This window comes from Arachis stenosperma, chromosome 10 (genome assembly GCF_014773155.1).
Source record: "Arachis stenosperma cultivar V10309 chromosome 10, arast.V10309.gnm1.PFL2, whole genome shotgun sequence".
Taxonomy (NCBI): Eukaryota; Viridiplantae; Streptophyta; class Magnoliopsida; order Fabales; family Fabaceae; genus Arachis; species Arachis stenosperma.
In genome coordinates, this window is record NC_080386.1 from 119,507,117 (window position 1) to 119,533,306 (window position 26,190).

The 26,190-nt window shown below is 32.3% G+C and overlaps 2 protein-coding genes across 3 annotated transcripts; one reads left to right on the forward strand and one right to left on the reverse strand.

Annotated features, from left to right (window-relative positions):
* Positions 1 to 6,626: 6,626 nt before the first annotated feature.
* On the reverse strand, positions 6,627 to 11,714 carry LOC130954194 (uncharacterized). Of its 2 annotated transcripts, XR_009076216.1 has the most exons (4): positions 11,490 to 11,714; positions 10,539 to 10,670; positions 10,088 to 10,234; positions 6,627 to 7,082 (listed from the first exon to the last, which is right to left on the reverse strand). XR_009076216.1 is itself a non-coding variant. In XM_057880925.1 (3 exons), the coding sequence occupies exons 1-3, from the start codon at positions 11,637 to 11,639 to the stop codon at positions 10,157 to 10,159; spliced, it is 360 nt and encodes a 119-aa protein (XP_057736908.1). In that variant the 5' UTR covers positions 11,640 to 11,714; the 3' UTR covers positions 8,328 to 10,156. The 2 variants fall into 2 exon arrangements, 1 of the variants encoding a protein (XP_057736908.1); XM_057880925.1 differs by lacking the exon at positions 6,627 to 7,082 and having other exon boundaries at positions 8,328 to 10,234.
* Positions 7,486 to 8,298, forward strand: LOC130954193 (protein SMALL AUXIN UP-REGULATED RNA 9-like). The gene has a single exon (XM_057880924.1). The coding sequence runs from the start codon at positions 7,645 to 7,647 to the stop codon at positions 8,167 to 8,169; it is 525 nt and encodes a 174-aa protein (XP_057736907.1). The 5' UTR covers positions 7,486 to 7,644; the 3' UTR covers positions 8,170 to 8,298.
* Positions 11,715 to 26,190: the final 14,476 nt, after the last annotated feature.

Genomic DNA, 26,190 nt, shown 5'->3' on the forward strand with positions numbered 1-26,190 from the left:
TATGAATAAGCGTGAGAATAATGGATGAAAAACCACTCAATTTAGCACAATATAAATCATAAAATAGTGGTTTATCACTTCCTCCTTTGTTTGAGCATCCTCCTCCTCTTCCATGTGTGAGGGTGGAGAGTTCTCTAATTCCCTGGAGTATGAACTCCTTTGATTGATTTCGTCACATTTTTTCGTAGGATCTTACATTGTATCTCTTAGGAAGGAATTTGCTTATTTCTCTATCAAATATTTGGTAATCAACTTCACATGTTTCTCTATATTTTTTACACTCATTTTTATATCATGTGTGCAACTTTGAGTAGTATTCACTAACTCTTTCATGGCAAGCTCAAGAGCTGATGATTCTTGATATGAATAAAAAGGTGATGATCCTTGGTATAAATATAGAGGTGGTGCTTCTTAATATGAATAGATGATGATTCTTGGTATGGGTAAGGAGATGATGATTCTTGATGGATGGAATATGGAATATTGAAGTTTCTTTGGTCTTGACTTTCCCAACCAAAATTTGGATAGTTCCTCCATCCACAGTAATATGAATAATTCTTTGAGTGTGAGTAGTAACCCATGTGATCTCTCTCCATTGTTTTCCTTAGCACAAAACAACCAAAACACACCATGTGGTAAACAGAAAAGTAAAGAAAAAGGAACAGAAAGAATTTTATTTTTTAATTTTTTAATTTTAATTTTAGTTTTTATTTTTATAATTAATTTTTTTTAAACTGAAGGAAAACAGAAAAAGAAAAAAAAAGTGTCTAATCTAGGAAATCAATCTACTAGTATTTTGTTAATCACAAATAATTCATGGCAACGGCGCCAAAAACTTGCTGCAAAACTTCTAACCACAACATACTGGTAAGTACACTGGGTCATACCAAGTAATAAACTCATGGTGAGTGAGTGTCGATCCCACGAGGATTAATGGATTATGCAAGCAATGGTAAATTGATTATTCTAGTCAGACAATCAAAATTTAGGTTTTGAATAGTAAGTAACATAAAAACAAAAATTTAAACAAGAACAAACTAAAATTGGTTAAAAAAGTAATATGATAAAGATAGTTAAGGTGTCAGAGATATTTAAATTTCAAGATTAATAATTATATTTATCTACTTTGATCATGCAAAAATATAATTCATGGCAAATCCTAGGTGATTGAACTCATATTCCTAGGCAATTCAATCTCCTCTAACCCAACCAACCGTCAATTCCTTGATCAATCAATTGTGTTAGAAGGTTAAGTTCAAAATCTGATTTATAAGCCACACAATCCCTAAGAACCTAAAAATAATCCGATTATATGTCACGTGTCACATTAAATCCAGACAATTAAGGAGTTGTGAGAAAAGGATTTCAAGTTTTATTCTAGTGATATAACTTTTTCAAGATTCAAAAAAATTCAATTTAGATTAGGGTTATTTTCTAATACACACTAATCCGTAGGATGAAAAATGAAACTAATTCTCATACATAAATCAATGCATTAATCAAGAGTAGAAGCACAAATAATTATTAATCCATCAAAGTAAACAGAGCTCCTAACCTTAATAATGGAGGTTTAGTTGCCCATAGTGCAAAGAAATTGAAATCCTAATATAATGAGTAAAACTTAAAACTAAAAAGAATGAAAGACGGAAGAGAGAATATCTTCTCGCTGCTCAATCCCTTTTTTTTATATAAACGTGGTTGGACTCTGGGACATGTTGCTCACGTTTAGTGCCACTTTGGTGGTACTAAACGCCACTTCTGATACAAATCACACGCTCTTTTCTACAGGCATGGCGCTAAACGCCAATTTCTTAGCGCTAAACGTCGGGAGTCCCGAGAAGATCGTGATGTTGGACACGGTTTATCGCTAAATGCCAATGTCGCGGCATTTAGCGCCATGATGACAGAGAGCAAGCATGAACCATTATATATCGTTAGAAAGCTTTGGAAGTTGACTTTCTATTGCCTCTAAAATCGTGTCATTTGAACCTCTGTAGCTCAAGTTATGTGCATTAGAGTGTGAGGAGTTTAGGGTTGACAATATCCACGAATTCTCTTTGCACTTGTTTTTAATTCTTGGTTCCTCCTTGTTCTTTTGCTTCTCTTTTCCTAAAATTTTCCTACAAGAATCATGAAACCAAGGAAATAAAAGTACTAATAGAATAACCTTGAAAATCATATAATTATCAAGCAAAAGTAATCACTTTTCTATAATAAATGCCAATGAAAAGTGTTTAAGATGCTCATGCATCACGTGTCTGTCACTGAGGTCGGATAGGGCGAAGACAAATGACAGACTGGTGCTGTGAAGGGTGAGAGACTGACTGATATCTTGATGATGGGAGTGACTGATAACCTGGAAGTGGAGAAGGTGGCACAATCGCCTGGTACGCTTTTATAGGTGGTACATGTGGATATATTGGAGCCGCCTATGTAGCTTCATACATCAGAAATCCTTGGGTATAGTTTTACTGTGCTGGAGTCTATTGCTAAATGACAGGACTCACCATGTGCCCAAGTATATATGTGGGCTCCCCAGATGTGAAAGACTGGTCTCCCTGATGGACCAACAAATCTCTCCTACCACGATACCTATCTACGAGGGCGTCTATGATATCTATCAACACACGCATGAGGTCACACAACTCATTGAAGACAATCTCATCCATTACATCGATGCCATCCTACTATCCTACTGTGAATGATGTATCATGTTGCTGTGCTCTTGAGGAGGGGCCAATACCTCATCCCCAAACATGCTCCCTGCCACCATAAGTAGTCTTTCGTGGGTCGAGGATCTGGGTCACTCGCAATGGTGGCCATCCTATGCTGGTGACCATGCTCCCTCCACATATCATACCAAGCACAGTATTGCTCAGGCCACCACACGTCGTCACCCCGGGTCATCCTAAACAAGAACTCATCCACATTGACCGGGCCCTCAAGCTGATGTTGTTGACCTCTGAGCTGTCTATTTATCCTGTCCACACAATGGAACTCCACAAAATGAAAGCACACTAATGGCACCATGGATCTCCATATATGAATCTCTCTAGCGTTCCTAATCCAGTCAGGTGTCATCTGTTGTAGTTGGGAATCATCGTACGGTGTCCATTTGAATTGGAAATACGCATAATACTATATTTAGCACTGGAAGAATAATTTGTGTATAATATAGGAAGATTCCAGACGTCGTACCTCGTCAAACCTGAGCGCATCCAGCCTGTGCCACAATCTAAGGTCTCTGTTATGTTGGTGGTCCCGAGTCTGCTGTTCAAGTCCCGCTAACCTACTAATAAAAAAAAATTATAGTTAGTTTTTAAATTGCACATTCTTATTATTACAATAAAGATATTAAATAATTACCTCAAAGCAAGTGAAAATCTGAGAATATCGTATCCAGCATGACAGAAAGTCAGAAACCTGTGGTAGATCCACGACATGACTAATGGCACGCACCCAGCAATGTCTGCTATATCACGTCGGGCAGTGTTACACAACGAATGATAGGTGTATGACAGCAACGCAGATCCCCATGATAACCGTCTGCAACTATCAAAGTCCTCCAGAAGTGGCAACCATCTGAGGGAGACAAGGTTGGCTGACTTGTCAGTAAACAAGTATCCCTCGATCAACATAAGTAACATCTGGCATACTGGCGGAGAGTAGCTGCATCAATCCCTGGTGGAATGTGGGCCACCCTATTCCTGAGCCAAGTCATCTTCAGCTCGAAATTATGTTTCTTGTCCTCGGGCTAGGGCGCAGGCTTATCATTGAGGAAATCCTCAACCCACTGTCATGTGGGATGCACATGAAACTGTTAAAAATCTCTAGTGCAACTGCCTATCAAGTCACCATCTGTGTGCAATTCAAGATGGTATGGCACATGCTAGAGTGTGATAGTGACCTCGTCCCACAGAAGGTGAAAAGTATGGATCTCTAGTCTCCACCGCTCTACAAATACAGAGAGTAAGGTATTGTCGAAGATGAAATCCCTTAACTCTACTGCATGTCCAAACCCAGCCATCCTGATATAAGGTAGTAGCACCTCATGCGGCGGGAGCCCCAAAGTAACACGACGTGCCAAGAGCAACTAAAGTGTTTGTACAACTTCTATTCATTAGTCTTTTGTCTATTGCTTTACAATAAAATAATTAAAAATATAACTTAATTAAATTTAAGCAAGAATCATTAAATAATTTAATGCATATGAATATTACTATATATAAGAGAATGTATTATTTACTTAATAATATAATTTAATTAAATTTAAGCATGATTTATTACCTAATTTAATGCATAAGAGAATGTATTATTTAATTAAAAATAATAAATAAAAAATATATTTTATAATAAACTAACACGATAGATAAAAATTATTTCATATATACCTAATTAAATTTTAATATTCTACTTTTTTAACAAATCTCATCCAAATAAATATTAAACATCTAATTAACATATAAGGTGGTATTAACTAAAAACTAGATAAATTAAAATATATTAACTATTAAAAATAATAAATACACAAACTGACTTCAAAATACAGTACTCCGATCATATATCAGATTACATTCGGCCTACTAATATTTTTTTATCAGACATAACTTTCGTATCTAACCATGTATACTTTTAAAATTATCCAAAACTAAAAAAAAAAATTAGAAGGAAGCCAAGAATCTTGGCTACACGCTTTATACAGCGTTCTAACGTATCTCAAGTACTATGCCTGCTTTTTTGTTACATACGTGTCTCGAATACACAATATTTGATTACTACATTTTAAGCGTATTCCGGTAGCACTCAAATTGTGTTTTGCCTGTTTTATATCTAAAATACAAGGGTAAAGTAATAAATTGCCCCTAGGTTTGGGCGTAATTCTGTTTTGGTCCTTAAAGTTTAAAGTGTTATATTTGAATCTAAAAAAATTTCATTTAGCATCAATTTAGTCCCACAGTGAGGTCAAAATTAAATAATTAACAAAATGTCCTACATAACAATAGTTCAAGAACAAAATCGATAATGTGGAGAACAAGTACAAGCTCCAAAGGCACAAAATCAACAATTGATGCATCAATACATTTATTTATCATTTTCTTTAGTTTTATAGAAAATATTTTATTTATATTATAAAAAATAATAAATAAATGTATTGATGCATCAATGGTTGATTTTGTGTCTCTGGAGCTTGTACTTGTTCTCCAAATTATCGATTTTGTTCTTGTACTGTTGTTATGTAGAACATTTTGTTAATTATTTAATTTTGACCTCACTGTGGGACTAAATTGATGCTAAATGAAACTTTTTTGGATTCAAATAAAACACTTTAAACCTTAAGGACCAAAACAGAATTACGCCCAAACCTAGGGGACCAATTTAGTATTTTACCCAAAATACAATATATCTAGAATGTGCATAACTTAATTTAAGACTATGTACCCAAAATATGAACTATTTTGTATATACATAAATATACCACATATTACACATTTTGTTAATATTATATTTAAATAATTTAAACAAAAAAAACCCTGAAACAAACCATGTTACTTTTTTTATTTTTCTAATAATGATTTATTCCTTCTAGGTAAAACCAAGCATGGTTTTTGAATTCCAATCAATATTTATTCGTTCTAGTGTTTAAGTAACGTGTCACCAAATTATTAAATTAATAAAACTTTGAAAATAATATCACCGACCACTCAATTATTATTATTATCATTTAGTAATTAAACGTTATGGGTTGCAAAAATACTCTATCTATAAATTAATAATAACTACCGAATCAACTATTATTTAATTGTATATATTTATATATAATCAACTAAATAATTAACGGTTACAATAATCAAACATATTATAATAAAACAATAAAAAATAATTAAATTTATTTATAATAATATAATAATAAATAATTCCTTCAAGATGCTAAATATGCATTAATATACAATTAATGGATGATTTTTTTATTTTTAAGCCTAGTCGGTTATTACTTATTAATGTCTAAAACGGTGCAACTGAGTACGGGTCATGATCGGAGAACTTCCATGATAATGTATTGATTTTGGAATTAAACTAGATAAAATTTATAAGGCAAAGTCAAATGGCTCATACTATAATATTAATAATACAAGAATAATGCTAGAGAAAAAATAGTATAAATTTTTTTTTATGTAACTTAATCTTTATAATTTTATATATATACAATATTTTATATATATATATATATAATATTTATAATTATATGTTAATTATATGTAACTTAACCTTTATAATTATATTATTAGGAAGAAATAGCAAGCTCTAATGCTAGAAAAGGTTCATTGTATATATTCTATGCATATGCAAGCACGGAAGCACCCTTTAATTCTCTTTCAAAAATGTTATCTTCTATTTCAATATTATAAAATAAAATAATAAATAATTAAGTAGTTACCTACATACGTGCATAAGGCGCATCATTATTTTATTGATATTTCTTTTAAACTCTTCATATATGGAAAGAGAATAATGTCGCCAAATTTTTCCATTAGATTGACATGCTTACAATCAAGTAATTAATTTATTCATCTATTTAAGTAAATATTAAAAATTCAAATCCTATCTTGTATATACATTATACAACAGCCTATTGGTCAACCTGCTAAGTCAAAAAATACCATGAAAAACAAAGAAAGATTGACATAGCCACATACATTTAGAAAGCCTTAATTCCAATGTTAATTTCCTTTAAACAGTAGTGAATGAAAGCTGCATGGGTTGAGCCAGAACTTTCAATATTTCTTGTTTCGTTGGACTTATTATTATTATTAACCCCTCCCCCAAAGATTAGGTATATATTCTTTTCACCTTCTGTTCAAGGATGCAATGAATCTGCAAAGAAACATTTTAGCTTATGGTTGAAGTTGGACCTTGAAATTAACCCATATATATATTTATTCATGATTTTTGAGAATACACTCTTTTACATTAGTCTAGCACAATAAAAAAAGGACCTCATTACTTCCTTTTACGGTACATTACTAATATAATAGTAATGTACCCTTGTACTGTATGATTCACCAATGCGCCAATACCTGTCACTGAGTTTAACATAGAAAAATATGTTCAATAATTGCAAATTCACTAATAATATATCTAAAGTCCTAGTCACACTTTATATAAATTAGTCCAAAACCATATGGATTTAACTTTGAAAACAAAGTATTGTGAGTGAGAAAGAAAGCTCATCAAACCTTAACACATACACTAGTCACTCACATGCAAAGTTTTGGAGAACACAACTTGAACCATTTCTTAACCTAACCTTATGACAACATCTTCTGTTAGGTTTTGTCATGCATGTGACATAGAAAACACAACAATTATTATAGAATTATATTCTTTGTTTAATAGAAATGTAATTTTAATATTGAGCTACCAAGTTCTCTTACTCTTTATAAATTGGAGGCATGCACCAACCACATAGCCAAGAGTTAAAGCTAACCTGATTAAAGAGTGCTTGATTTCTAACTCGTAACCAAAAAAAAATGTGGGAAAGGGGTTCAGTTTCAATTCCTCTAGATACTAGCTACCAAAATAAAAGGAAGATAGAAAACTGAAATTACCAAAATAACCCCAAGAAAGAGAGAAACTAGTATATCCATGGATCCACCAAAGAAATCTAACAAGATCAAGGACATTGTCAGGCTTCAACAGATCCTCAAGAAATGGAGAAGGATTGCCAACTCTTCAAAATCAAGTGACAACAACAACAACAATCATAGCGGCAGCACCAGCAGTAAAAGCATTAAGTTTCTGAAAAGGACACTTTCTTTGTCCGAGCGTGACAAAGGATCGTCAAGCAATGCGGTTCCAAAAGGCTACTTAGCTGTTTGCGTCGGACTAGAGCTCAAGAGATTTGTCATACCAACTGTATATTTGGGTCACCAAGCCTTTCACATGTTGCTAAGAGAAGCTGAAGAAGAGTTCGGGTTTGAGCAGACAGGCGTTCTGAGGATTCCTTGTGAAGTATCTGTGTTTGAGAGTGTCCTGAAGATGGTGGAGGAAAAGGACAAGTTTTCGGCTCACAATTGCGGATTATTCAGTGTAGAAAAGATGATGATGGGGTACTGCTCCTTCAATCAGCTTACTTATTCGCATCATCCTCAAAGTCCTATGTGCAGATAGATATATAGATAGATAGATAGATAGAGAGTATAGGAATCTGACATTGTCCATTTTTTTTATAATGTTCTTTCTATCTGAAAGTGAAAGTGAAAGTGAGGGAGAGTGATTTAACTAGATGTAAGATAATCCCTTTTGGGGTATTATGAAGCAAATAATGGTTGTTTTATAGAAGTGCTACTCTTAATCATATATAATTCTAGAATGATCTAGAGTTGAAAGTTTTTCATATTTAACAGTTCAAATCATATAACATCCTACTATCAAGAAAGTCTTGCATTACATGCAAGACCTTAATCATACACATGCAGTATCATATACAGATTATAGAACTTGGAAATAACTATTCTTTTTAAATTGAATTCACTACCAACTTTTCAAAAGAAAAAGGAGTCAAAAGGTTGTAAAGGACACAATTATTGAACAATAATGATGAAGGAACAGATAAAAGAAGAGACATTCAAGTATCCTTTGAAATCTGAGAGCTGGAGATCAAAAGTTCCAACACTTCCAGAACAGAAATAGGCAAACAACTATTCCAATGATGGAATCATGTTTAACAATGTTAAATTGCACTTGCTCGCCTTAGAGTCATGTCTATCTAGTGTTTCTAATAGAGATGTTATTTGTACATAGTTATTTGAGGGGTCAATTGACACTAGAGATTGTGCAAATGAGTGGAGAATTCACATACACCACTAGAATCGGGTGACCATTGACACTAAATATTCATGTATCACCAAATTCTCTACTAAGGTATGTGAGTTCTCTACTTATTTGCACGTGAATCGTTAGCGCCAATTGACACATTAAACGATTTATGTCCATATGACCAGATTATACTTCTAAAACTTACACTACATAGTTCACATGGGAGCATTCATTTTCAGCAGTTAAACAGACATGTAAACATTAAAGCTTGCAAATTCAGCTCTCATTATACGTGGTATATATGATCTAAGCTAGGGACTTAAACTACTATTAAATTCAACAAAAGTTATGTGACCTGTAACATTATAGCACATGCCCAAACAATACAGAGGAATAATTATATGTACTATACATTCATCAATTCAGCAGCAAGGTATAAATGTACAATAAAGATTACTGGCAATTTAGTTTCTCAATAAACTGTAAAATCACATTTCATTTAAGATGAAATAGATTCCAGTCAAACAAGGCACAGATGTCAGTATCAGAGAAGTCAAATAGCTATCCTTAGATCCAAATTCAAGCACACATATCATATCTATATTTGGGTCCATGTGCAATCAGTCAACTAGGAAAGAAAAATCCCAAATAAGTTCTACTTGGAAGCAATAGTGGTCAGGTTAATGATGGCATTCAAACAATGTTCCTTTTTATCTAAATTCTTTCTGTTTAAACATAATTAATTTGAATGAAGTGATATGTTAAAAATCAATCTACCTGTATTATCTATTATCTAAATACATTGGACTTCTGATAAATTTATTTTAACATACCACTTTGTCCAAATTGACTGTTACTCCAAAACAGAGGGAAATAAATGTATTTGGATAATCCAGTAACACTTTGTCCAAATTGATAGTTATTTTGACACGGATATAATATTTGTTATTTGTCACAGGAAAGATCGACTAACTGACTAAGCATTTCACAGCATTAAACAATAAACTGAGAAGGCGGGGATGGCGTTAGAGTGACAGAGATTAATTGGATTCATTGCAAATAGTGTGCTTAAAGAATTGAACAGAGAAACACTCTTTTGTATTATTACTATGAACCTCAGCTAGTGATAAAGAAAGTTGAGTATGAAAAGAAATAAACAGAAACTAAAGTCTTCAAGTGATAACACCAGGAATGAAAAGAAATGAAAATTGCATTTTCAATCATATCATATTCAGACACAATCATGAGAAATGTCAAAGAAAGATTCAACCTTCTATTCCTTTAACTCTCCAACAAGTAGTTGGAATTGAATGCTCTCAAAGTAAGTCCCCAAATCATTTCATTCCTCGCTGTCGTCGAAGTTCGGAAAAGTGACACACTTAAAGACCTTGCACCTTGAGCACAAGATATATCCAACCTACACAAATAAAAATACAAAAACACAAGAAGAAAGCTATAAATCCTATTATAACAACACCAACTATCATCTTTAACATCATATATTGGTTTCATTGTCATTTTCCCATTGAGTTAAGTTTTGCATAGTCACCTAATCAAATAATTCTATTGGATGATTATTCAAGTAGTGAGTTTTGCTGAAAAGATCATACGACACTTAGACACTATGTGATTGGATGTCTACGTAAAACACCGACAATGCAGACAAATTGAATGCTTTTCATTTCCATAGCATGACATTAGTGATAGTGAGAAGAAGTTACAGCTCTGCAGGTAGGGCATCTACGGTAGAGGCGCTTGTTTTCAGCTCTGACATTTGTCTTTTGGCCTTTGCAGAAGTCACATAACAACCACCCTTTCCCATTGCAAGGCTCACACATTATGGTGCCATCAACCTTAACACCGACACAACACAACACATTATTTATTGTCCCTAGGAAATAAACTAATCAACCATATTTGTTTGTTTAAACACCCTAAATTATGGTGTCCATTCACAAATAACGATCCAAAAACAAGAGTTTGAATGTTGGATCATAGTTACATGAATTCACCAATTAGATAGTGTACTGCATATCAATTCATCTGCGTACCAAAACGTTATATGTATATTTTTCACATAACTATGTGTTGGAGTAAAGATTCATACTCACCCTTCCACCAAATCTAATATCACATGGGAAATTTGATACATTTCTAACTCCATATATTTAGATAAAAATCTAGCATTTGAAAGTTATTTTTGTGACACAAATACAGACATTATGAATAAGTAAACTTGTTTTTTTGAAAAGTTTTAACAATTTTTTTATTAGATAAATACTTCTTATATTTTTTATCCAAATGGAAAATTGTCATTTTAATAAAAAAGATTTTAAAAGAATATTTTTACTAAAAGCTAATGCAAATTCCAAACTCATATTTGCATACCACGACTCACGCTTCAAGATCAACAAAAAGCGTGTTAAATATATAAACAATTATTTAATTTAACATACCTCTACCTATGCTATGCTTTTGAGACAAATGGTTCGACGAAAAATTAAAAAAATAAAAAAGTATAAATCAAAATTTCAAAATGGCAAACACCAAAGAGGAAAGAAAGTATCAAAATTGAGGAGTATGAAGACGCAGAAGATAAAGAAACATTTGGATTGATGAAAGGATAAAATATTAATTAAATTAATAAGCATGGTAGCATCAGTAGCATGTACCATTTGTTGCTGAATAGGGGCACACTGAAGTGGCTTCGTGTGAACTACACGGGTGTGCATGGGAGCTGAAGATGAAGAAGAAGAAGAAAGGGAACCCCAATTTCGCAGAGATGGTGATGTGATTGCAGTAATATTGAACATAGTCGCCATTTCTGTGTGGTTTTGAGCTTCGCTTCTGGTTTTTTCCTTCCTTTCTTCCTTCCATCGCGTTATCCAAACCCCGAAGCCACGTAACACAACTCTAACCCTCGGTTGTACCAAAATAACATTTATGCCATTGCCACATTAGCCTTAGGTGCCTTACAAAGGAATTTTTGATTTAAATAAATAAATTAATTATAATAATTACCGAAATAAATAATTTAAAAAATATTTATCGAAATAAATATTCTTCTCTTATCTCTTTTATACTATAAACGAGATAATTTTACATAATATTGTACACAAAATAAGACAGGTGGATGTAAAATATATATATCTAGATACATGTATTTTTTAAAAAAAAAATAAAATAATAAAAAATATTAACATGATCAATAATCCAAACTTTTAACATGCAATTAGTACATAAAAAGGTTGGTAAAAAAAGATTAAAATAGATATGTTTGAGAAGAGAATTGAAACGGTTATCTCTCACTATCCATGTGAGATAACGGTTTTAATTTTCTCATCTACTATCTCATTAATCTCTCCTAATAATTGACAAAAGATTATTTTTATTTTTCAAATTTAAATCAATCCAATTACATCATAATTTAATTTAAAATTTTAAAAAATAAAAGTAACCATTTGATTTAATTTAATTTAAAATTTTTTAAAATAAAGGTAACCATTTGATTTAATTTAATTTAAATTTTTTAAAAATTAAAAGTAACTATTTAATTTAATTTAATTTAATTTAAAATTTTTAAAAAATAAAAGTATCCGTTCCGTTTGATTTATCAAATGATAATGCAAATAGCTACACAAATTAGATCGATTAACAACTTGAATATCCAAAAAGAACGACACATAATATTATCTTGTTACGTAAAATGTGCCTAAAGTTAAAGCTCGGATGATGTTGTTTACCTCCCTCCCTCGTCACTTTTTCTTTGTCGTTTATGTTCTCTCTCTTTAACATTTGAAATATTTTACGGAATGCAGAACTACAGCTAACTGCCTGAAGTAACAGAACGGTTATTTTTAAATTAAATTAAATTAAGTTAAGTTAAATTAAATTAAATTAAATTAAATTAAACGGAACGGTTATTTTTATTTTTTAAAATTTAAAATTAAATTAAATCAAACCAAACGGAACGGTTACGTTGATTTTTTAAAAATTTTAAATTAAATTAAATTAAATCAAATGATTATTTAAAATTTTTAAAATTTTAAATTAAATTATGATCTAATTGGATTGATTTAAATTTGAAAAATAAAAATAACTGTTTATCAATTGTTAAGAGATTGATAGAATAGTGAGGAGAGAATTAAAACGGTTATCTCACGTGGATAGTGAGAGATAACCGTTTCAATTCTCTTCCTATTATCCTATCAATTTTTTTAAGTACTAATTGATCAAATATATCTATTTTAATTTCTTCTACCAACTTTTTTATGTACTAATTGCATATTAAAAGTTTGGATTATTGATGATATTAATATTTTTTATTTTTTTAAATTCTTTTTAAAAAAATACATAGATCTCGTTTACAGTGTAAACGAGACATGTTTCGCATCCACCTGTCTTATCTGGTTTACAGCATTTATACTGTAAACGAGATACATACAAAATTATTTTATTTACCATGTAAACAAGATAAGAGAGAAATATTTATTTCGGTAAATATTTTTTAAATTATTTATTTTGATAATTATTATAATTTATTTATTTATTTAAATAAAAAATCCCCTTACAAAGAAAACTATTAATTTTGGATCATGCACGATAATTTGTGTTACTTTTTATATATAAGAAAATTACGTGTAATTTACTATGAGATGACAGTTAAGCAATAATTAAATTCATATAATATAACTAGTAAGATACTAAGGGTGTGCATGGCCCGGGTAAAATCGGGGTTGATGTGATCCAGACCCGACCTGAAATATGTATCGGGTCTATTTTTGAGACTCGAACCCGACTCTAAATCCGATGAAACCTATACCCTTTCGGGCCACAACTATACCGGGTGAAAATCGGGTCGTTAACATTATATTACCTTGATACCTTCTTGTAAATTAGCATGTAAAAATATCTTCTTGTAATGACCGGGTCTATTTTTGAGACCCTTATCCGGCCCTAGACCCGATGAAATCACACCAAATTAGCCCCTAAAGTGTTCGAGACCGGGCCGGATCTTCGGACCGGATCGGGCCATGCTCACCCCTATAAGATACCGCGCTATGCGCGGGAAGAGAAATAAATAGAATGATTACGTAAAGTAAAGCGTAGTTTGAAAAATAATGATCCTTGAAAAGAAAAATGAAAATTGCTGAAGCTTAGTTTTGTAAAAAAATTATTAACATTCAAAAATTGATAAGTTAGCTTAATAAGATATTTGTAATTCTATTGGAATATAAAGAAGATAAAGTATATTAATTGGATATAAGTGAAATATATTGTCTGTATTAATTTAGAATTTAATTTTGATGCACTATTAGTATAAAGTAGTTTTATACGTGCATTCAATTATATAATGCCACATCGGTAAAAATAACTATTTTTCACATTGACCGCATGTATGGTCATCCAAAAGAACGGATTCTGATCACGCGTACACGTGGGTCACACGTACGCCTCGCATGCAAAACTTCATTTCTTCATAAATTCTCCACTTTACATGCTTTTTCTTCACTTCTTCAATCCATACTTGCCTTATAAATATGAAATCACTCAACAAACACATCAAGGCATCAAATGGAATTAAAGTGAATAGAATTTAGCAATTTTAGGGCCTAAAAAGTATATTTTTACTTTTGAGCACAAATTAGAAAGAATTCACAAAATCATGCTATTTAATTGAATAAATGTGAGAAAAATTGATAAAATCCACCCAATTAAAGCAAATAAATATCATGAAATGTAAATTTATCGCATCCCCACACTTAAACAATAGCATGTCCTCATACTAAACTCAAGAAAGAAACAAGAAAGGGGTATTAACATTTATTCAATTCACAGTATCTAAATGCAACCTATCTACATGCAATCTATCTAAATGCATGCAACTACTTGGTCAAAATAAATCAATTTTCAAGAATACACATATAAACATAAGGGTTAAGACAATAGTAATCAGATCAAATCCATAAATTGATTAGAGTTATTGAAAAGAATTTATAACTTGCAAGATAAGAAATCATCTGGAAACATAAAATTGAGCAATCGAACCCCTCACCAGATGTGTATATACTCTAATCGCTCAAGTGTTTAGAGTTGATTCACTCAATTCTCCTCTTAATCTTGCTTTCCAAGATTTGTTTTTCATCTAACAGTCAACAAATATTCAATGCATGCATACAAATATCATGAGGACTTTTCATAGGTTGTAATGGGGTTAGGGTAAAGGTAAGGATGCATATGGTCAAGTGAGCTTGAAATTTGCATATTTGATTAGTCTAAGCTCTCACCAAACACATATAATAATTTATACAATTCTAATACAATAACTAGCTACCCATTATTCACTTTTTTCACACACTCATGCATTCTCTCAATTCATGCCACATATGCATTTTTATTTCTCAAACTTTGGAGTTAACATTTGTCCTCTTTTTATTGCTTTCTTTTTCTCTTTTTTTTCCTTCTTTTTCTTTTTTCTTTTATTTTTTTCTTTTTTTTCACAATAAAATATATACAAGAGACTAATGTATATGGTTTAAGTATTGAATACATGAATATGTACCCAATTCCAAAAATTTTCAACAAAAGTACAAAAATTTACTTTTACCTCAATCAAAGTTTCTAAAATTCTCCACACTTAGATGATACACACTCTCATAATCTTAAACTAATTATAGATCCAAAAGAAGGATTTATTGTTTTTCACTTAAGAGTCGTGATGTGCTAAAATTAAGAACAAAAAGAGATTAAAATATGCTCAAAGTTGGTTAACAAAGGAAGATAAAATGGTAGGCTATTTAGGTAAGTGAGATAAATGAAATGATGGCCTCAATCATATAAATGCATATATACATCAAACAATGGATATAAAAAATCAAACAAATCAAAGATTGTAATTATAAAAAGAGAATAACACACACAAGAATGAAAATAGTGGTTATATGATGTAACCACACAATTAGGCTCAAAACTCACAAGCTTATGTATTCTTTGCTCAAAAACTAAGTTCCATAATCTATAAATCATGCAAGTTCAATGAAAAATTTTCACTCAAATCAATTAAGATGTCAATGCCCTATATAGGAATGGTCTTGGAAATTTCATTTTGACTAAGCTTATTATATATATGCAAAGAAATGCAACAAACTAAGAAAAATACAAATAGATCTCTAAAATATATACAAACCAAGAAAGAAAATGCAACTAAGAATTCAAAAAGAATGTGAAAGTGTTTGGGATTAGAATTTGTCACCAAAAATTGCCGATCAGTGACGACTTTCCTATACTTAAAGGTTTGCATAGTCCTCCGTGCATTCAGAGATGAGCAAGCGGGTACGGCGATGATACGGATTGTCACCTTCAGCTGGTGGATCAACCGGCTTGTTACGTGTTCTTTCTTCCGCTTCCCTTTTTGCTTATGGTGAATCATCCATGAAAAAAATAGAAGACAGGATGGCAATACAAGTAAATGCAAAAGTAAGGAAGCATATAGTGTTGGAATGAGGTGATGATCACTAAAATGAAGTGAGTGAATAAGTTTGTGACATGAAGGAAACAAGTGTGTGAATTCTAAGTTGCGTGGTTTAGAACACACACACACTAGCATAGAAAGCTATGTCACAATTACACAAAAGAGGCATGAACTTCACTAATTCTAGTATACTTGATATACTTTAAATAAACTTGTAGGTTAAGATAAACAAACAAGTACACAAGGAGCATAAAAGCAATCAAGCAACAATCAAGCAATTGTGAAATGGATAATGGAGAAAAGTTTGTTTGCAACACCTAATTAACATGATGTGGGAAACATCGTTGCTATGTAATTTAGGAAAAGAGTGGTATAAGATGAGATTAATCACATAGCAAGCATGGTCCACAAAGCTTAAAAAGCTAAAAAAATGTCACTAGGTGAGCTTACGATCCAATTTCACAAGTCCTTAATTTCAATGCATCAACTGGGTGACTTAAATAAAAATCAATCATAAACAAGCATCACCTAACAAAAAATACATCAACTAAAAAAAATAAACTGCCTAATGATAGATAATAAATCAAATCACATGGTGGCTAGCTACAACTTGCAATTTAGAAATCCAACAAGATTCACGAAGGCAATGTCATAAGTACTTGGTATGTATAAATGCCCAACATTCAAAATTTAATACCAAGCAACAAAGTATAACCTCAACAAAGATATCCAATAAATAGCAACAACAATACAGCAGCGAAATCTCAACATAATCAGTGAATCAAATCAATAATCCAACACTTACCACCAAAATAGAAAATTAAACTAACTAACTAACTAACTAACTAAAGAGAGATGATGGTGGATGGTGAGTGATAGTGATGGATGATGGTTGGAGGGGGGAAGAAGAGAGGGGAAGAGAAAAGAAGAGAAGAAATGGAGAGAAGAGGAGAAAAGAAGAGTATATGAAACAGGGGAGGGGTCACGCGTACGCGTGGATCACGTGTACGCGTGGGACTTGCGAATATGGGGATCGACGCATACGCGTCTGGCAAGCATACGCGTGACAGGGAGAAAATGGAAGGCGACGCGTACGCATGGCGGGCAGGTTTGAAAAAAAATTGTGAGTACGCACCTAGGTGTGCGGATGCTCTGGGCAGGGAGGTTGTATGAAAGTGTGCGTACGCATTGGCTCGTGCGTATGCACAATACGCACAAAAGGCAATTTTTTATACCTAAAATAGGATCATGCGTACGTGCGCACAAAGAGGGTAAAAGGCTAGGATGCGACACACAAGTGTGTGCGAGCGCTCCTGGCAGAGGGTGTGCAAACAAGTGTGCGTACGCACAGATGACAAAAACTAGAGAAAGTGTGTGTACACACAGTAGTGTGCGTACGCACAATGCTCTATTTCTCCAAAAATTTTTCTTCAAATTCTAAGGTACCAAACTTGAGCTCAACCAAGGGTTTCAACCCTAAAACACCCAGAATTTCACAAACTTATGATCCATACAAAAAATCTAATCAAGCTAAGCTAACCAAGAGAAGCAAAAATCCAACAAACAAATGCTAAAAGAAAGGAAGAGTTAGAAAGATGTTACCATGGTGGGGTGTCTCCCACCTAGCACTTTGGTTTAATGTCCTTAAGTTGGACAATTGGGGATGCCCTTGCTATGGTGGCTTGTGCTTGAATTCTTCCTTGAATCCCCACCAATGTTTGCATTTTCAATAGCCTCTGAGATCCCAAATCTTGTACACCCGATCTTCTTGTTGACTCATGTGATTCCATCCGGGTGGCAAGCATTCAAAATTCTCACCCAAGCACCCAAGCATTCTTCTAGATTCATCCACTTTGGCATCACACCCACCATTGAAACCAAGCTTCAAAGAATCAACCTTAATGAACCTAGGTTCTTGTTTCCAACCACTACCTAACTCCCTCTTACTTTCCAATCCACAAAAATTCCTAAGTTGACTATCATTTTCAATCAAACTATATTCAAGTGGGATAATAAAGCTCAAGGTTAAGGATTTTACCCACTTAAATGAAAGAGTAGATGGTACTTCTTGTATGATCTCCACCTCTTGACAAGCTTTCTCAAGCTTGTTTCCTTGTTCAACTTCTTCAAATTCTTCAACCATTTCTCCTAATTCCTTGATCCCAAACTCCTCCACTTGCAACTCATGCTTCAACTCTTCTTCTTTCTATTGTAGTTCCAAGCTCTCTTCCATTCTACATACTTCAATTGGAGTTGATTCTTCACTTTCATTCATGGAGGTACTTGAATTGTTGGAAGAGTGTAATGAGGCTAGGTGAGATAAGGCTTCGGCTAAGGTTGCCATGATGTTTTCTTACCTCTTTTTGTACTCTTCTTGCTCTTGAAGGAAGAATTGAAGTGCTTCCTCCGTTGAAGGTTGTGGAAAAAAATAAGGTTCATCATGTGGGAGAAAGTTCTCATATGTAGAAGGTGGTTGGTATTGGTAAGAATGATAAGGTGGTGTGGAGTATTGGTGTTGGAATTGTGATGGTTCTAAGTGTGGTTCATAAGGTTGTTCATAAAGCATATAAGGTTGATGGTATGGTGGGTATAGATTAGCCTCATATGGAGGTATTTGGTGATAGTATGATGTGGCTTGTGAGTAAGATTGATCATAATGTTGAGGGTTTGGTTTGTATTGGTGTGCATCAAGAGATGGATAGTAGCTATAAGGAAATGGAGGAGGTTGTTGCCAAGAGGATTGCCTAGAAGCATATGACTCCTCACTCAATTGATCCCACAATCCGTGATGCATTCCATCATTGAGGTTCTCACTTCCTACAACATCATAACAACCAAACTCCAAACCAAAAGGGTGAGAATTCATAGAGAAAAGAGGAAATAAAAAACAAAAGCTAATAAGAGAAACTAAAACAAACTCCTAACAACTAACAAAAGCAAGCAACTGATCAACAAAAAATAAGTTATTCACAATATTCACATATGCACAATAGCCAACAATATAACACAATTGCAACTCCCTGGCAATGGTGCCAAAACTTGATGAGGGCCAAAATTAGGTTCGGAATTTCACAAAATAGAATTTTTTCATTGCAAGTATAGTCCAAACCGACAATTGACCAACATCAAAGTTTAATTCAAAGATGTCACAATCAACACAAAATAACCGAGAGTATTTAAACTCCTGAGTCATTCTCCTTAGGAGTTGCAATGAAGTGCTCAATTATATTGGTTATAGAAAAATGGGGTTGAGATTGCAAGAGACAAGTAATATAAATAGCAAGGAATTAAAGAAGAATGCAATAACTAAATATCAAAAGCAATTTAACTCAAGGCAATAAAGCAAAAGAAAGGAAAATTCAAATGCTAATAAACCTCTTGGCAAGGAGTGAGAGTTAAGGTTACCTATCCTAGCCATTGACCACAAACATATGATGATTATAAAGAGTTAATCCTACTTAGTCAACCCTAACATCGAGGATAAGTCAAATAGGAATAATTGATCTCAATCCACAAGTCCTAGCTAACTCACTAATTAGCTTAGTGAAATACTAGCGTTAGTGGAAATCAAATCAACTAACTACCCTAAAATATCAATCAAGAATGGACATCAATGACTCAAGGTCACCAAAGTCCTCAATTCCAAGCCAAGAGTGTGAAAAACTACACTAAAACTAACCCAAGTATTTTATCAAATACTTGGTGTGTATGAAAATAAAAGCATATTAAATTGCAATAAAAATAAAATCTAAAGCTATCAAATGCAAGATAAAAATAATAACAACTCAATTAAATGACAATAAACAAAGAAACATCAAATTGCATTAAATGAAAATTAAGATCAACAAGAGTTCATAAAACTAAAAAGTGGCATAGATGAGAAATTAACAAAAGAAACTAAGAAAATAAAGACAAGAGAGCGTGAAAACATAAATGAAACTATATTAAAACAAGAATTAAAATATGAAATTAAAAGAAAAATTAAACTAAGAACCCTAGAGAAAAGGGGGAGCTTCTCTCTCTAAAAAATATCCTACAGCATGATACTAAGTTAAACCTAATTGCTCCCCCTTGTTTTCTCTTGAATTCTGCTTGAAATAGCTTCAGAAATGAGTTGGATTGGGTTTTGAAGGCCCAGAATTCACCCCAGCGTATTACATTTAATGAGGTCACATGTTGTTTGTCACGCGTACGCATGGGTCATGCATATGCCTCGCATGATAGATTTCCAAAACTTCATTTCTTCATGAATTCTCCACTTTACATGCTTTTTCTTCACTTTTTCAATCCATACTTACCTTATAAAACTGAAATCACTCAACAAACACATCAAGGCATCAAATGGAATTAAATTTAATAGAATTTAGCAATTTTAGGGTCTAAAAAACATGTTTTTACTTTTGAACACAAATTAGGAAGAATTCACAAAAACCATGCTATTTTATTGAATAAATGTGATAAAAGTTGATAAAATCCACCCAATTAAAGCAAATAAATACCATGAAATGTGGATTTATCACTGAACACCAAATCTAAAATGTTGACAAAGTAAAAACATTAGTTGCTGTAATTATGGAAAACATATGGTACATGAAAAAATTACTATGAAAACATGTAAGCTACAACACTTTAAAGATATAAAATTTAATAAGAAGGTTTATCATTGGAGTTGTCTGCTTACCAGATAGGCCAAACATGGCTCTGTGATTATGCAAAATCCCATCACATAATAAGATGGCAGTTTCTTCCCATACAGCTTCAGGTCGCACCATTGAGTTAGACCACAATAGAGTCATAAACAATTTTCGCAAATAATGACATGAGCCCCAATGACTTGCTTCCTTAATGGCATCAATATATTCTTTATCGTCATCAAGTAGTCCACGTGCATAGCATGCATCTCAGAATGATGAGTTGATAACACCATTGTAGGTTCAAATATCTGCATAGCTTGTTGGTCCTTTTACAATATTTAACAACATCCTTAAGTAATATAGCTCACCAGATGATGGTGGAATGAAAATCATCCTTCCAATGACTTGATGACTTTTCCTAGGTTTCCAAGCTCGAAATAAAGGTTTCCAAATAAACTTTGCTAGAAATTCAGTGTATGTTAGTTCTCTAGCTTCCGCATATTTTTTGTTAGCTGCAAACCAAGCTAGAAACATGGACTCTTCTCCAGTGGCCTTCGCAAGAGCTTGAACTAATGATTCATTATCTATAAATACAACAGGTTATTGATCTGGTAAATGAAAACTCAGCCTCTCAACAGATGGATTTCTATAGTGAATGTCATAGGAAAATATCCTCCATGAAGCTTCAAAAGGAGATATATATCGACAATCATAAAACATTTTCACTTCATCAACTTTCGTACTTGAATTGTCACTGGTGGAGTTTCTGTAAAAAGAGGCTGTGACACAATCATTTCCTTTGTTTACATATTTGAACAAATACTTGATAGATCTTGATTGGTTACACAATTCCACATTAATGTGAGCACGGTATTTTAGTAACAACAATCTTTTATGTGGCACAACATATCTATTGTCAAGATGAATTCCAGACACTTCCACTGTGCGTCCATTATTTCGACGCCTATAAACCGGGTAACCATCTTCATCAATTGTAGTAACTTCGTTGAACTTCTTAGGGAAATGACGCATACAACATCCTTCTTCCATGCAAGCGGAAGTTGGCTTGCTAAGACCACATGGATCATGCAGCATAAAACTCTTGACAGCTTCGTAGTATGCATTATGAACATCACGATCAGGAATCTTAACACAGATGATTTTGTCTATGTCTGTAGGGTTTGGATACTTATCTTGCTCATGTAAGAACAATAGTATATGTGCGTGTGGAAGTTCTCTCTTTTGGAACTCTATTATATAAATAACTGGGGAAAAACCACTGCTTGAATGGTATTAACGCATCTAATTTAGAATAAGGAAGCAATTATGAATGTCATGGGAAAAAATTGCAAAATTTATATGTAAATTACATACCTACTTTGGTAGAACCAAAAAATTTGTTGTATCTAAGATCTTTAATCATCTTGTCTACTTTAACTTTGAAGAGTCTACAAATGATGTCTGGCTTGTCTTCTGGTTTGAGCTTGTGCTTTGCACAATATCGTTGTATTTCATCCCATTACGGATTGCAAGTAAAAGTGATTAACAAATCTGGATAACCAACGCATCTACATATTGCCATTACATCTTAATAATTTTGTATCATGTATCTTGTCCCACCAGTAAATGTTGCCCGGAGTATAATTCTCTTTCCTTTTGAGGCTGCATTTGTCTTGCCATTGAAAACGACATCTCGAAGGCCATTGTATAACTCAGCTTTAAAGTCGCTTTGGTGGGTGTAAACATATTTCAATCTAGCACTTTCAACCATTGAGAATGCATTAACTAAGAATTGTTGGAATAATCGATGGGAATATAAGAGGACACCATTGTGTGAAGGCTGATCTTGGATTCGAAATGCGAAAAAGTCTCACGTTGTGACATATTTGTCATCATCTATTTCTCCTTTTTTAATTTTGTTCAATGGAATATCTTCTCTCCACCCATCTTCACCATAAGGGAATAACAGTGGATACTATAAGCCTATATAGGAAGGGTGTAGCTCAGTTATTCTTTGAAGTGACCCTAATTATTCTCGACAATAATATCTCGCTCTGTTGTAGATCCATCAAAATCACCAACAACTAAGCCAGCAACTTTAGAAACTGAAGGCAAATTATATCTGCTTCCATCCTTTCCTCTCTTTCCTATAAGACGTAGCCGAATTGATTCAGTAGCTATAGCAGCAAGTGCATCCCGAGCAAGTTGAAATTATTTTGCAAGCACATTATGATGATCAAGCATAATTTTGATGGTCGAGACAATATCCGCATGAAGGTTGATTAATTTATCCCTTGAGCTGAAAAAAATAAAGTTCAAATCATATAAATATAAATTTGTGACCTGACTTTGAACTAAAATTCAACCTGCTTTTGGCTGAAAATTAAAAGAAATCATATGTAAATTACCTCATAGTAACGATTCGATTTTGTATCTCGTTTTGAGTATCATATATATATGGTTGTGCAAATTTTGCTATTCCTCCATCTGGTGGAAGCAAACTTCCCATTAAATGATAGTTTTGTCCATGTAAGATGAAGGTGGGGGCCTACAACTTTTATTAATTGACCTCTGTACCTTACCCCCTAATGATGAAAAAGCAAACATACTATTGTAGCTCCTAATACTCAATTGAAAGTGGTCGAATTTGTCATTGGTGTCAAAGTAAAGTTTCCTCAAAGATCCAGGCGGTACTTGCATTATAGGAAGTTGAACCTGACCTCGCCGGCAACATAGTGTAAAATTAGGAGATTTAGCATTATAATGCTTTTCTATGTGGTCTTCATACCAGAATATAGCTCCACAATATTGGCATGGAAATTGCAGATCACCGATATCCCAGCAAGCTACAAAAAAAAGCAAATAAAGTGATGTGTAAACTAATATATCCATTTGCAGAATGCACCTTCAATATAATTTAGATTTTGTTGATTGTGTATTCAATCAACTATGGTAACGTTGAATTTAATTAAGCTTAATTGAAATAGATTAATGACACAATTAAACTTAACGGAATATAATAATCGGAAAATTAACTTAGTGGAATAAATTAAACGTTTTATTTTTAGAAACATGTCGACTAATATGTGTAAAGAAAAATATTAACGTAAATAGTTAAATTTAACAGATATTATTGTACCAAACATTACATGAATTTAATAGTGTAGACAAGAAAATAAACATTAGCATTAAAATAAATCTAATTTTATTTGAGTCATTAACTAAAAAGTGCGTTAAATTACAATATTGAGTTTTTTTTCATAGCTTTTTTTGTATACCACCTTATCTCTACGTTTTTGTTAGTGCGTACACAGCTGTCTATATATATAAGTTAAATTACAATATTGAGTTTTTTTTCATAGCTTTTTTTGTATACCACCTTATCTCTACGTTTTTGTTAGTGCATACACAGCTGTCTATATATATATATATATATATATATATATATAACTTCATGCATAAATTTGACCACAATTAGAAATTAATATTCATTTATTACTCTACTGTGTCATAAGCTTTTATTATTCTTCTGGATTTATTTTTTTTAAATTATCAATATTCATTTAAGAGTCTCTACTAATATAATGTTATGCTTAATATTAACAATAAATTTGTTCAAAAAATATCCATCCGCATTTTCTTAATTGATGAATTTAATATCATGATTACATTAGTATTTTATTTTTTTTATGCAGTTAGTGTTATTGTTTTTGGCTGACGTTTGATTCTAGCTTTCGAAGCAAAATATATAATGTCACAGCAACAGTATTTTATTTCAAAGCAGATATATTCATGGCGAGCCTCAATATTTTTTTTCCATGCCGTACAATCCAGGAATTTTTATTTGTAAATTTATATAATTAAATTGTAAAATTCAATTTAGATTGAAATAATTCAAATCTTTTGTAATATTTTGCACAACGCCGCCGTTACACTTTAAATTTTATATTCTCAAACAACAACATATCTGTTATTTTATTAAATCGGCATACACCTTTGTTTTTGAAAATTATAGTCGTCAACGTATAATATAGTTTAAACTGATGCTGGACTGTTCTCGAATTATTTTTTAAAATTTATATAATTGAATTTTAAATTTTACTTTAGATTGAAAATTTTGTGATCTTTAAAAATATTCTGCACGACATTGACTTTAGACTAAAAATTTCGTATTTTAACATGGCAACATATCTATTAATTAACTAAATCGGCATACTACTTTGTTCGAAAAATGAAATTCGTCAGGCTAAAATACACTATAAATCCATGCTCTTTTATCTTAATTATCAGTATGTATTTATTACTTACATGACTGGTGCTTGCGACAAAATAAAGCAGTTTTAGCATTTTTTTATTTTATGCCTTCTGGCAACTACTGTTACTGTTTTTGGCTCACGGTTAATTTTAACTTTCGAAGGAAAAAATAGAATGTCTCGAGAAGAGTTTTTTTTTTCAAAGTAGGTATTTAACCCTGGCCTTCGCTAATATTTTTTTACCATGCTAGACTGTTTTAGAGTTTTATTAAAAAATAATATAATTAATTCAAAATTTTGTTTTTCATTGAAATAATTCGTCATCTATACAAAATTTTTGCATGATGTCGACGTTTTAAATTTTATATTTTTAAAATAGCAACATAACTCTGATTTAACTAAATCGGCTTACTACTTTGTTCTAAAAATTATATTAGTCTACGTATATAACTTTAATAATTCAATCCTAAAATTTAATTTATATTAAAAAAATTCATCATCTTTTGTAATATTTTGCAAGACGTCGCTATTACACTTTAAATCTCGTATTAAGGTAAATAGCAACATATATCTTATTTAATTAAATCGGCCTACTATTTTGTTTTAACATTTATATTTCTAAATGTAAAGTATACTTAAAATTTATGCTATTTTACCTTGATTATCGTTATATATTTTTTACACTTACATGACATGTGCATGCGAAGAGAAAGCACAGTTTGAGCTTATAATATTATTTTATTTTATGCCTTCCTGCAGCTAGTGTTATTGTCTTTGCCCCACGATTGATTCTAACTTTCCAAGCAAAAAATTGAATGTCTCGGGTACATTTTTTTATTTCAAAGCAGCTATCTAACTCCCACTGTCGCCAATACTTTTTGTAAATTTATGAAATTCAATTCTAAAATTTATTTTAGATTGAAATAACTCGTAATCTTTTTTAAGATTCTGCACGACGTTGAATTCAGACTTTAAATTTTTCATTTTAAAAGAGCAACATGTGTCTTATTTAATT

Coding starts and splice junctions, on each gene's coding strand:
- LOC130954193 (XM_057880924.1), top strand. CDS start 7,645: ATGGATCCACCAAAGAAATCTAACAAGATCAAGGACATTGTCAGGCTT.
- LOC130954194 (XM_057880925.1), bottom strand. CDS start 11,639: ATGGCGACTATGTTCAATATTACTGCAATCACATCACCATCTCTGCGA. Junction 10,671..11,489: donor CCCCTATTCAGCAACAAATG/GTACATGCTACT, acceptor GTCGGTGTTAAG/GTTGATGGCACCATAATGTG. Junction 10,235..10,538: donor GATGCCCTACCTGCAGAGCT/GTAACTTCTTCT, acceptor TTATTTGTGTAG/GTTGGATATATCTTGTGCTC.